Below are 14,037 nucleotides of genomic sequence, written 5' to 3' on the forward strand. Positions count from 1 at the left end.
TAATAAGAAAACATTTTTTGGCAATTATTTTAATTTTCTGGGATTTATAGTGTTAAGATATTATAGTTTCAATCTTACATGGGACAAATGTGTTTCCATTTTTTGCAGTAATTTTCACTTAAATAAGAAGAACATGCTGGTCATCTGAGGCGTTTCTGTGTTTGGATGTTCTCCCTGTGCATGCTTGTGTTTTCTCTGGGTGCTTTGGCTTCCTCTCATGGACTAAAGTAAGAATAGATAACAGAGTGAATAACTATCTGTCTCTATGTTAGCCTCATGACAGACCGATGACCTGGTCAGAGTGTAAACTTTCTCTCACCCAGTGTCAGCTGGGACTTTGACTCCAGCAACCCCACAACCCTGAACTGAATAAGAAGTTAAGAAAATGGCTGAACTGATATGTGAAAAAGGTGAGTGGCATGAAAAATGTTGACGTAAAGCACATTTACAACCTCTTCATCTCTGTGGGGCATAATGTGAAGTTTCTGTCAGTGATTTAAGCCTCAACAGAGACATAAAAGCTTCAGAACAGGAGGTGGTTCTCACTTCAGATGTTAACAGTGTAACAACTATGTCAAGACATACTGCAAGACAACAGCAAAGGCACAGGTAGCAGAGATATCACAGCAGAAAAATATTACTTAATATCTTCACAAATGGGATATTTTCTCTCAATTTTCTTATACACAGCTGCACACTAATTTATATCTCTCTGCAATTCATGCCCAGTTTTCAGAGCAACAACTGGAAATATAAAACTACAGCCCTTTCTATTTTTCAAATCAAAACTTTTATTAATGATATTTTGAAATATTGGTATTTCTTTAAGTCATGTTTTAAACCGGATCGTATGTTTTAAGTGGAAGTGGGAAAGGCCAGTGTGATGCTACTGGTGTTAGGATCCGTCTAATTAAAACTGACACAATATATCTACCTTAAGGTCAACTCAAACTCCAATCACTAAGGTGGATCTCATGTGATTAATGACTGGATTTTACTAAGTATCTTCTCTGTCTTTTCTGTTATTATTTTATGTGAATTATGATTTTGTCACAATGTCATTTTTAGAAAGACTGTGAAGATGACAGCCATCACTGCATTTACAAATGCTGTCAATTTAATGAACAAACTCAACATTGCCTCTTGGCAGAGATTGAAAAATAGAATACAATATGATGGAAGTGACTCAGCAGAAATCCCATGCTATAAGCCCACATGAAGCGATGGGACTTCTAAATCTATTGAGGAGATGACATTTATGATAGAAAGGGAAAACCCCCCAAAAAACTGACAGCTCAGAGAACAAGGGACTCCAAAAGTTCAGCTGCTTCACCTTTGTGAAAAGTAATGCACGCACAAGCAGGATATGGGGACAAGGGGCAAGGGGCAAAGTCAGCAGGCAGGCTAAAATATCAAGAGACCAAAAGCATTAATGGGTAAAAGGCAGAGTCCAAAAGACTGTCAGGATGCCAAAGACAAAAAAGGCATGAAAGCTACAACTTGAAAAGCATCACAGGCAATTTGGCAGAGGGCAATTGGAAGTGGACAAAATATATTTACACCAGGGAGTGAATGAAGAGATGGAGAGATGTGATGAGAGTTTACGTGAGGGGAATCAAGTGATCAATAGAGGTGAGCAGAAGTTAGTGTAGGGGTATGAATGTGTATAACAAATGAACTGAGACAGAAAATATCAGATCTGGGTGGAATGATAAGGATGCTCAATGTTCTCCAAATTAATAGTGGAAACAAACACATTTAGATTAAGCTTTCTACATCAATTTCCACATTTTCTGTTTGGAATTTAGAGTGGTGCATGAATTATTAGAGCCATAAAAACTGTAGATGGACTCAAGTGTCATTGGTAATACAGCTGAATGCCATTTTAGAATCATCAAGCCTTGACAGTTTGAGATTACAAAAGATTTGCAATGATTATTTTGAATGATTATTAGAAATAGCAGGAAAGAGTCTTTTTTTGTTCAGTACTTTGCTGGAGTTTTAAAGGATGTATTTTGGAACAAAAAATGGAACATTTTAAGAAAAAAATTATCATGTCCATTTGATATTTAGAGAACTATTTGTTCCATCAATGTGGCACTGTGGGGTGGACAACTACAGCTCAAATTTTGTCTGTATCAGTGATGGATTAATGGTGAGTGAAGCCTGGGAAAATGTATTCTGATAGAGGATCTCAATTATAGTGAGCCGATGATGAATCTCTTTCTGAGGCCACAGTAATTCACTTCTATCTTCTCGAGTCTCACCCTATAATCCATCTACACCGTCCCCATCATTGTCTCACATCAGCAACATCAGCTGACCCAATAAAGAGAAATCAAATACTGACAGATACAGTCAACTATCATGTAGGGCAAAGACGTGCTGAGTGGAGAAAAATGCATATTCATAAGACGTGAAAAATATGTAACATTATTTAAATTTGGCTAACGAAACTTTAATTGAAGTTTCAGTCGAGGTGTGAGCAGATTGGCTTTGTGTACTGAGTGCACACATGGCCAGCATATTATAGATTTGCCATGGAGGCCACACACTGCATGCAGGTCCACATGGTTCATAAAAGCAAATCCAGGCAGCTGACAGATGGGTGTTGGTGGGTGAACATGAGCCAGATGCTGTATGCACCAGCAGCACCAGCAGCTCAGACCAATTTTCCTCACAATCTGCCCTTCTTTTGTACGACTGTGTGCAGAGATGAAATTATTATTATAATTATTAACTAATATTTAATATTTTACCACTGTGTTCTTGGTATGACTTTATATGAAATGCTGTTTTATGCCAGATGTAGCGGGACACAAACATAAAGTTCAATTATTTATTTATTTATTTATTTTACAAATCCCCCCCCCCCCCTTAATAAATGATTTCATTTAAAAACCGCATTTTGTATTTACTTATGTGTTATGTTTCACTACTATTGAAATTGATTGAATCTTGAACATTTATGTGTAGTAAAGATAAATAAAAAAAATCAGATAGGAGGCAAATACTTTTTCACAGAACTTTGTCTGTCAAAAGAAATTTGGTTTAAAGGGACGAGAGCTAAAACAGACAGAGATTTAAGTATTTGATTGTCTGTTTTAGCTCTGATGAAAGCGTTTCTATTTTGACTTTAATATAGACCCAAAAGTATAATCTGAATGTCAGCAGTCTCATACCAAAGCTAGGCAAACATAAAAGCACAGATCTGGATAATTTCAGATATCTTAAGATATATGCTTTCAGATTAAATCTAATAAAAAGGAGTCGAAGAGACACTACATGAGAAAATGACAGATCTTGTTTATATAGCAGATGAAAACATAATGGCATAGCTGTGTTGGAAACGCATACTTCCTCACTTAGTGCCATTAATTATGAAAAAGTGCAGAGGAGTGAGAAAAAGAAACGACTGCTGACAAATCTTGAATGCATAGTGCAACAAAACACTTCAATTTGTTCTCCGCTGTTGCTGCCTTTGCTGATATATGCTGAATGTGAAGCACGGAGGTCTGAAGCATTTACAGTGGATTAGAAGATACTTTGAGGAGAAACCCAGATGGTGCATTCTTTTGCCATTTTCTTTTCAAACAAATACTGGTTTATGATTATTCTGCAAAATAAAGAGTCTCACCTCAATGAGACTCTGTTGGTATTATAACCCCTTACATTAATTATAATTGATATAAAACACTAAACCAAAATTAGGGCCCAGATTTATATAAGAGGTCTGGGTTGGCTTAACATAACCATGAAACAGCTGACGCTTTCCAGTCCATGGATTGACTTCGAATGCTTTGCTGATGCACTCATCGTCTTTTGCGCTGAGCATTCTGCAGATGTTTTAACACAGATACATATCTGTTATGTCCATGCATGTTCTCACAAAACACCCTGTGTTTATTTTTGCTAATTAAATTCTTATAAATGTGGTGTTGACAACTTTGAGGATCACATCTAGTGTACTAATCTGGGGCTTCATTCTGCTGACAGCAAATAACTACTCCACTGACTGTAGGATGACAACATCTGGTTATCAGAAATGTGTCCCAGAGAAAAGACTTTCGTCGCACATCGGTCTAAAAATCACACAATGCATCTTTATGTTTATCCTGTGAGAATATTTATTATGTTTACCTAACCAGCTCCAGGGAAGGAGGTTCTTATCAATAAATCATTGTAGATCAATATGTAAAGATAAACTGCTCACTGTCAGCTGGGGCTGTAACGTAAATCCCATGCAGTCAGAGCTAAATCAGATTTCCATCTGACTTACAAGGATTGTTTTCATATTTAGCTGCAACTTCAAATTCAGCAGGGGGAAAACAACACTGAGAACATTTGCAAAAGTGAACTGATCAATTCAGGATAAATTGTCAAGGGATGACCTTTTTTGTAAGAGGGCTTTACTTACTTTAACATATTAGCCCTCTGGATTCAAAATAATTAATTGTTTTCATTACCAAAGACTCTCCAGTGGATTAATATCCCTGTGTTTCAATAGCGTCTTGATTTATTGAAATTACCACCCAGAATATTCTCCTGTTTTATATTCCCACTCCTCACACATCTCGCTCTCACACACTGTCTGCAGCCCTGCCTACAGGCTGCGAACAGCAAGTGCTGACAGATGAATCAGACTTGTAATAAATCTACAGCAGAATGTTTAGAGCCACAGTTACATTACAGTACAATATGAAGCACTGTTAAGCTCTGTGCATTAAGATAAAGTCATGCAGTAAAATCCTCTTTGCTATATTTTAACAGATGGTGAAGTCTGAGAAGCACCATCTCTGCTTCATGATCTATTCATAAAAAGAAAAAAAAACATATTGAAAGGGCTGGAGCTTTTATAAGCACTTGCATTTTCATGTCTCTCTAAATGTGCAGAGTGTCTTACCTGGCTGCTTACTTAAAAATACATGAAATGTTGCCAGCCTACCAAGACTGCATTATTCCCTAAACAAATATTCTTTTTAATCACAAAATCTTTACAGCAGCGCCAGACCAATATTAGCTCGTCACAGATCTATTGACTTTGCACAAAAGGTATAACTAACTACAGAAACACCCGAGACACCATCCATCCATTTTCTTAACTGCTTATCCAATTCAGGGTCATGGGTGGGGGCTGGAGCCTATCCCATCTGTCATTGGGCAAGAGGAGGGGTGCACCTTAGCAAGTGCAGGGCTGCTGTGGCAGGGAACCGCAGTACCCGAGAGAACGCACACAAGCACAGGGAAAACATGTAAATGCCACACACACATTCCACACCTGAGATACATTTGCAGTATTTTTGAAGCAGTATCGAACATACTGCAGATTACTTAACTGAACGCACTGGCATGTTTATTTCCCAGCTGAATTCTATGTATTGGAAATATAGAAATTCAAAGAGTCTGAATCTTAACCAGTTATTATGGACGTACAGTCACATTTATTCACTCCCATCCCTTTGAGTTAATTTACTGTGGTTCATGATACAAATACCTGAAAAATTAATGACATTCAGCCTTAGCTGCAGGGTACTATAGTACTAATTAGTGATTTTTGGCATGCTAAGGCAGCATGGTGGCTCTGTAGTTTCCACAGTCAGTGCACAGCAAAATGGTCCTGGGTTTGAACCGGATTTTCTATCAGAATACCTACACTGGGCTAAATGAAATAGACCAATTTCCTCAAGGAGACCATTAGAAAATATATTCCTTTGTCTTATATGAAACGAACGTGGCAATTACAGTAGGTGCTGCACCTGTTAAACATGAGCCTGCCAGCATTCTTATTGTGTTAGCGTTTCACTCAAAGCATTGCTTTGTCTAAGTTGTTTTGCATTGTTTGCTTCCAAAATTTCAGTGTCACAAAGAAATGATATGTATCATGGAAATTCCCCAACAGCCTAATCTTATAGCAGCAACACCAGGGGAGGTTTCAGAATCACCTGATCTATCCCAAATTACAAGCTTGAACAAAAAGTACAATTTTAAGCCCAAGGAGGATATTGGTCTCCTGAATTCAATACAAGAGGAAGCTCTTTCTACAAGAGAGAAACCTGAGAGTGAACGCCTCCCATTCTACTTCTGGAAACTAAGAAGCACACATAAGCCTGCAGGTTATGAGAAAAGTGCTCTATCAGGATAATTAAGGTACTATGAGGTCTTTAAGATAGGGCTGATTATTCAAGACTTTGCATGTAAAGAGAAGGATTTCATATTAAATTCCAGATTTTACAGGGAGCCAATGAAAAGAAGACAATATTAGAAAGAAAAATATGATCTCTTTAATAGCCTGCTACAGTAATTACAAGCAGTGTTTCTGCAGTATATTGCAAAGACAGCACTTGAGAACAATGGGTAAAACGACACTGACATTTTCTTACAAAAATATTATAATAAAATCACATTTTTGTTCATCATGGATAGCACATTAGTTTGCAACAGTTCTACATCATCTTCATCCTTAATGGTTCTGCATGCTAATGCTCATCATGATTCTCTGCCAGTCTGAACCTGTCCTGCCACTTCAGATGCCGAATAGTCTCTCCACCCAGCAGCAGTCTTCAGCTGTTCCCGCTGTCCTAAACCTGCCAGCACCTGCCCTCAATTACCTTAATTAGCCACTCAGTTTATGCCCACTAACTCTAGTTATCTGCCAGATTGCAATATGTCAAGGTACATGAACTACTAATAGTAGTAGTAGTACTAGTGGTGCTTGTGCATTAATCTGTCGTTTGGTATATGACATGTTGGGAAAAAAAAATCATCACAACCTATAAAAATGTTTCAAATTGTGCTATATCCATAAGGAAAATAAGCTGCTTTGCACACCAACATAACAGCCGCACTATTTGTGTAGTTTGCCTCACTAGTCTCTGCTGAAGTAACAAGCTCTCAGAGCTGCCAAATGAATGTGAGTCAGATTCAGAAGAAGTTAAATGGTAAAGAGAAACAGACCAATCATCAACAGGTTTCTGCAACGTGAGCCAGAAAGAGAGGTTTTCACACACACACACACACACACACACACACACACACACACACACACACACACACACACACACACACGTGTATTCTTATAGTAATACAGAAATGTTTGTGTTTTCTTGTTGTTTATGATGCAAACGCAGTCATTATATTTTATCATAACTTCTGTAAGAAACACGGCTTTCTTTCACTGGCCCTTAAGTCCTGAGAATCCACAAGTATGTGTGAGTGCAGCTTGTTCTTGCCGGAGCTGCATGCCGTAGCCTGCACAAGCAAGCACACAAGCACCTGAACACATGCAGACAAACATGCACCCACCTTTCTCAGTTTTCACCCTCACTCGTTTATTCCAGCCTGCACCGACTTTCCCCAGAGAAAATCACATCAGATATACAGCCAGCTATAACTGTCCTCTGAGCATCAACTGAAATGCTCTTTTACTGAGCTTCTCAATTGAGTTGATGGGTGTACAGTATTTTCTTGGAGCCATCATGGGAGCTGTCACAATCATTTGCAGCTAAATCACCACTGTGTTAATGCCTCGCTCACAGAGGCTCCGTGACTGTTCAATCAGACGAATGTACGTCCTCAGAGGTCAAATCGAAGCAATGAAACCGGCTATCTTTTCATAATCACCATCACAATAAAACAGCACAGCTTTTATGGTATACACTCATGCATTTATGTTTGTTTAGGTGTGATAATTGGCCTCATTGTTTTGTTTATACCAACTAAACTAAACAACAAAATCCAAATTACAGGAAACTGGAAGATGTCACCCATTGATTCTTAGAAATTGTTTTTCTTCTTCTTCGTTTTTTTTTTTTTTTAACAATTCATTAATGGTTTAACAAAGAACCAAAATGATTTCAAGAATATAATTCTTAGCTGCAGTGCTATTCAGTGCTATTTTTTCCTGCTGTGTCAACAATGCAACAGTTTGTCACCCAGATCAACAACAAAAAGCAGCAAAAAATAAGACAAAATTAGTTGATGAGCACTATTTGAAATAAAAATATGTGGAATTCTGATGCCTCCTATTTTAATAAAGAATTACAAATATATGTAAATGTACACAGAGCAAAAAAAGCTTGACTATTACACCTAGTGGAGTGCTCCATTAACTGTATATTCCAGAGGTTTATCAGACATTTTGTAGCACGACTTGACAATATGCTCTGTAAACTGTCACACATGTAGCTGCAGCATTTGCCCTTGAGTTTTGGGTTTGGTAGCGTAAGGGAAAGAGTGCACGTTCACACATGGTGGACATGTGTGAACGTGCTCGGTCCAGCCACTCGAAAAAACTCTCCTTGGGTGACTCTACTTAATAAATAAAAGAGTTCAGCCGCTTAACATGCTGTTTCCATGATGCTTTATCTTGGTAACAGGCCACTTAACTTCATCACATAGTGGAATATTTCTGTCTCATCCCTGAGAGCGAAGCTGACACCAGAGACATCTCTCTTGACTGTCAGCTGCAATAAATGTTTCATTCTCGGATGCGGTAATGCTCTCTGGTTGTGAGGGCTCATGTTGGCCTCCGCTGCACTGAAACTAAGTGCATATACAGTTGGTGGCTGTGTGACTAGTATACAATGACTCAAGTCACATCACAAAACTGAAGAATGTAAGAGTGAAAATATACCATTTCTGCATTTGTCTCAAATCATTGTACAGAAAGGAAATGTATTTTTAGAGATGTCAAAAGTGCACTAATGACTCTCTGGCTCTTTTTCTGAGGACGCTGTTGGCCACATATGCACTCAGATTATGGGTCTACATTTGCTGCAGATCCATTGAAAGCAATTATCGGGGAAATCCAGACAATATGGCTTGCACTTAGAATGATGGGTCATTTTGCTGTTGCAGTTTTTACTGTTGCAAATGTGCTCTGACTGAGTCAGCTCCAACAGTCTCCCCCTGCATTAGCCCGAACAGATTTTTGCTTCCAACAACAACACTGTGGTCCCGAACTCTTAAAAAATGACCATCACTGAGACTTACTGTTGCTATTAAAGTTATCTCTGTCTTGTCTCTGCAGTTTATGGCAAGGGCCTGGAAACATGTTCAGAAACTTAAAAAAAAAAATCCCAAAGCAGACAATAATAATGCTGGCTGACTGTGCAGGAGCTGGTGAAACAATGGAGAAGTGAAAATGTTTGATATGCATGATGTTTTCTTTAAAACTAATTACAGGATGATTGTCCTAGTTTTAAAAGTAGCACAAAAAGACAGTAAGAAAAACGTGAACCACAGCCTGTTTTTAAAGAGAGTTTCCATTTAGGGAGCTATACCCCTGTTTCTGTTACAGCCAGAAGCCACGTTGACTTAGAGAAATCCGAACAGCAAGCCTTCGTCCAAATGTTAAAAAGAACTGAACAACCTCCAAATACCATGATACTTTTGGCCAAAGTGAAGGAAAACAAGCTATGGTTTATGGAGGGTTGTGCATGGGAATTGGTCTGGGTGCAGTAATTTCAGCAATATATAACAAGTTAATCAGTGAGCCTCAGAGGGGCTGCAGGCAGATATATATATTTTTTAATCTTTGGACAAAGCAAGGTGAGCTTTTTCCCTGTTGGCACTCTTGCAGCTTAGCTTATTTACCAAACAGAAACGAGATGGGAGGGTTTGTGATCTTTTCATCTGACCGAATGCAATACAGTGAATAAGCACATTTCCCCATATGCCAAACTGCGCGTTAAAGCTGGAAAAAGTCCAAGAACTGAGATGTTGCATGTGCGGTCTGTCAAAAAGCAGCTTAAAATAAAGTACAGGTGATTCTAGAGACCGAGTCTTTTTCCGTGTAAGCAGCATAATTTATATAGGTTGGGTGATAAGGTTAATAAGAAGCAGAATCGCAGCAGCAGTGGCAATGTCACATATTATCTTTTCCAGTCAGAGTAACAGAAATAGCTGAAACGTGTACTTTGGAGGCAAGTCACTGGGGGCAACTCAACAAAGCTCCTGCAGATGCCTATGGGTGCCAAGCTGAAATGGAGACCTGCCTCCAGGAGGAATGTTTACCCAAGCTTAGCACAGAGCCTTATTGCTCAAAGAAGCATGAGTAGATTTCTGCCTGCATTTCAGTTCTGCAGCAGCTCTGTGCCATTTCAAATTGGGACCTGCCCAAAACGAGCCCCCCTTGTGACGACAAGAATAGCTCTTTTAAAGAGAGGGAGAGGACGAAAATTAACCATGTGTGATCAAGCGTAAAGAAACTGCATGCCAGCAAGGAATCTGACCAAAAGGATTCCCGGCATTCCTATAAGTGTAGGAACAGGTCAAGTTCAAGTCAAACGTGATTGGGGAGAAAAGACTTACTTTTTGTTTCAGCTGTTTAATGTATAACTCCGATTCATTCAGACGAGGAATGAAAGAGCAGATCCAGAAATTCTCTTTGCAAGTTTCTTATACACATAATCAAACTTAATGCAGATGTGAAATGTCCTGTCGTGCAGTTGTATTTTAACGCTGGCAGCGCTCAACGTTTTATTGAATTTTGTCTCTCTAAGAGGAAACGTTTTATTAACAATCCGCGTTGTACAGCAAAAACAACACCTAAAGAAATGAAGGAAAGATACAATCCCGTGTTTGACAGTATTAATGAAGATTCACTCTCTGTGCGTAAAACAAAAGGAGAAAATGCTGTTCAGACTTTATTGTATTCTATCTGTTTATTACAATGAAATTCATATATGCAGCTTTTTAAATGGTGTTTATGTGTGCTGTATTACTGTCATATAGGTTAGAGCCTCGCTGCACTCCTTTGCAAACCTGCAGCTTTTCTTTGTCCTTTATTACACCCTCTAAATAATCTGATCGTGAACAGACAAAAGAAGTTCCTGCTCTATCCATTCCCCCAGGCACAACGCACTTTCAAATGCCACACACCTTTATGTGACAAAAATGAAACTTTCACATGGTTTAGTGCAAATAGCTCGGACACTATGTAAAACAGAAGGATTAGTTCATCCAGAACCGTGTTAAAATAACAGGTTTTACCATGAATGTGCTGGTTGACCACATTCTCCAGCCGATCGAGCCTCTCCATGATCCGGAGAGTGTCACCTCGCTTGTCCCCTTCTAACTTTCTCTCGGGTAAAGGCATCGGGACCTTGATGTAAATGTTGGCGATGTAGTTAGTAACCCATCCGACATAGAGCAGGCAAACAATGTTGGTCATGCCGCTCAGTATCACGCATGTGGACACCAAAGTTTTGGTTCTCCTGGTGCAAGCCATGCCGACATCCCTCCATACAGCTTACGGTATCCCGTTAAACCGGAGCAGGAGGCGACAGCCCGCCCGCAAAACTGTGATAGTGAAGTTATTTCCAGCAACTGTTCAGCAACGCAAAATCCAATAGAAAACCATTTACTTCCAAAGAGGTGTTAGTTTTTTTTAATCCTCCTCTCTCAATTTTGAATCACAGGTTAATATGAAATATCTACAGGTGAAGCTCCATCTCGCGATCCATCGTAAACCTCCGTCAGCTCCAGTAGCTTTGGAGAATTAAGGAAACTGGAGAGACACCGAGAATCCTGCAGCCAATGGGAGGGTGGAGAGGACTGACAGTCTGCCCGCTGCACGCGTCCTCACACTGCGCACTGATTCACTGTGAAAGGATCTGTCAAGACTGTTCGCACATTAAAGGACACAAAGTAGCCAGGCGTTATTTTATTTGGACAGCGAGATATTTTCAGCATGCGTGTCTGATTTCTCTCCTCGGACACGTTGGTTTCTTTCTTTCTTTTTTCTTAATTGTCCCGTGCATGTAGAACACACTTTTGATGCAAGAGCTATGAAATCCACAGCCTACCTGCTGCAATACTGGATCAAACCACGAGATAGAGACAACGGGGTTTCACGGTGAAATCGAGGCGTGGGGTCATGTCATAGGTCTGTGAATCGCCTTATCAATGCAGAGAAGAGGGAGCGGGGAGGGGGGGTGGATAATACAGCGAAGATGGAGAATCGTTTAAAATGTATTTTCTGGGCTAAATCGTGAACTTCATTTTTTAAAATTATCAACATCTACTTCGAGGCAAGCTGAACTGATGTTGCTTCTTTGAAGACCCCCTTCCCGTTTTGAGTGATTGGGTGATGACTGAATTTTAAATTATGGACTTTTGTGTCTGGGCCTAATTGCACCCTCTCTTTATTGACATTTTATTAAAGGAGTCAGTAAATGACACATATAGCGATAACAAACAGCTTTAAATGTTGCCGTTGTGTAGAAGATTTTTCCCAAGTATAGTGCACCAATACTAATGTCTGCAGCAGAGCCTCAGGTTTACGCAGATTTGTCACTTAGTGATTTTCCTTTTCGGTGTATCCAAAGCATATGGCATTTCCTTTTTAAGCAGATCAGAATGTTTTTATTTTATATTGAGAGCACACAGTATTTGTCTGCAGTATATTTTTATTGTCTGAATGAATGTCAGACGTCGTTGACTGCATTTTTCTCCCCCCACTTCAGTTCTTGATTATGTTTTGACAGCATTTTCCAGTATCATCTCCACCAGATGATTATTTGCTAGTAAAAAGCCTTTGTCATCCAATCTTCCAGACAGCAACAGCACAGCAGCTTGTCAGGGTGAAGCTATTATATTCAGTAATGAAAAATAAAAGTTACATCAATATGATATAGGCATATTTTTTCAAATGGGATAAACAGCGTTAAATGTGATACTTCGTTCCTCCACATTTTTTCCTGAGTGACTGAAGCATGTTAGTGAAGTAAGACAGGATAGAAAAGCAGAGCAAATGCTGACAGATTCCTTTGTTTGCAGTTTTATCCCATTCTCTAACTTTACAGAGCAAAACGTGAAATGTCTTCTTTGTGCTTGGCTGCTATGATTACAGAGACTGGGAGGGGAAACCAGGAATTTGGTAAATTAAACTGACAACTATATGCGGCCATTTGAAAAACAAATCTAAAAGCTGTATTATTCTAAATTCAATCACTTTTAATTTATTTTGACAGTCAAAGATCACCACTGTTACCCGATTTGTGCTTCATCAGTGATGGTCACACTAGCAGCCATTATCACTGAGTAATGTCATTCCCACTCGGCTTCACAGTAATTTGACCCACACTTTGGTATAAAATGTTAAAGGACAGCTTTCAAAGAATTAAACACTGCTAGTGCTTCAGTTTGCATTTTCAGCTTATTAGTTTTGAGTACTTAAATGAATCATATGTGGTTCTTTATTGGAACTGTAAACACAGAAGTTCTGCTCTCTAAGATACAGTCAGGTCCATAAGTTTTTGGACAGTGACGCTTTTTGTAATTTTGCCACCGTACACCACCACAGTTGGTTTTAAATTGAACAGTCAAGATGTGATTGAAGTGCAAAATTGAGTGCAGACATTAACTGTTTAGGAATATTGCATTTTCAGAGGCTCAAATGTAACTGGATGAAGTAACACAATTTGAAATCCAAGGACTTTATTGGATGAAAATTATTTGCAGTCAAAGACGGCCTGAATCTAGAACCCAAGGACATTTGGCGATGTCCATGAGTTCTAGAGCTTTTAGATGCTCTGCCGGCTGCAATACGTTGCTGCCTCCTTCAATTAGTGCTAGTTTGTGGGTCTCTCAGCCTTCCGTTTTCTATTTAATAACTAAAAAGCATTGGGTTGAGATCAGATGAATGACTTTACCACTGAAAAATATCAAATTTCTTTCCCATGAGAAACTCTTGGGTTGCTTTTGCCATATGCTTTGGGTCACTATCCATTTGAACTGTGAAGAGCAAGTCCATCAGTTTTGCAGCATGTGGTTATTTCTGGGCAGACGGTGTAGAATGTACACTTCAGAATTAATCATGCTTCTTCTATCAGCAGCCACATCATCAATAAACACTAATGACCCGGTTCCACTGGAATCAGAATCAGTCAAATCGAGATCTGTCATCTGCTCAATTTGTCATGGAATAATGAGGGACCGGGCCTCACCTGGCCATGAAACTATATGACAGCCAGTTGTCCAATTACTTTTGAGCGTCTGAAAATGGGGGACGATGAATAAATATGGCTGTACTTC

The 14,037-nt window shown here is 39.1% G+C and overlaps 1 protein-coding gene across 2 annotated transcripts in view; it reads right to left on the reverse strand.

Annotated features, from left to right (window-relative positions):
• The window catches only part of galnt18b (UDP-N-acetyl-alpha-D-galactosamine:polypeptide N-acetylgalactosaminyltransferase 18b), a 100,707-nt gene extending 89,226 nt beyond the window's left edge, over window positions 1-11,481 (reverse strand). For both annotated transcript variants that reach the window (XM_080885102.1, XM_080885101.1), the window contains exon 1: window positions 10,993-11,481. In XM_080885102.1, the coding sequence (XP_080741228.1) occupies window positions 10,993-11,230 (238 nt within the window). In that variant the 5' untranslated portion in view covers window positions 11,231-11,481. The remainder of the gene's footprint in view (window positions 1-10,992) is intronic.
• Window positions 11,482-14,037: the final 2,556 nt, after the last annotated feature.

This window comes from Rhamphochromis sp. 'chilingali' (assembly GCF_963969265.1).
Source record: "Rhamphochromis sp. 'chilingali' genome assembly, chromosome: 6".
Lineage (NCBI taxonomy): Eukaryota > Metazoa > Chordata > Actinopteri > Cichliformes > Cichlidae > Rhamphochromis > Rhamphochromis sp. 'chilingali'.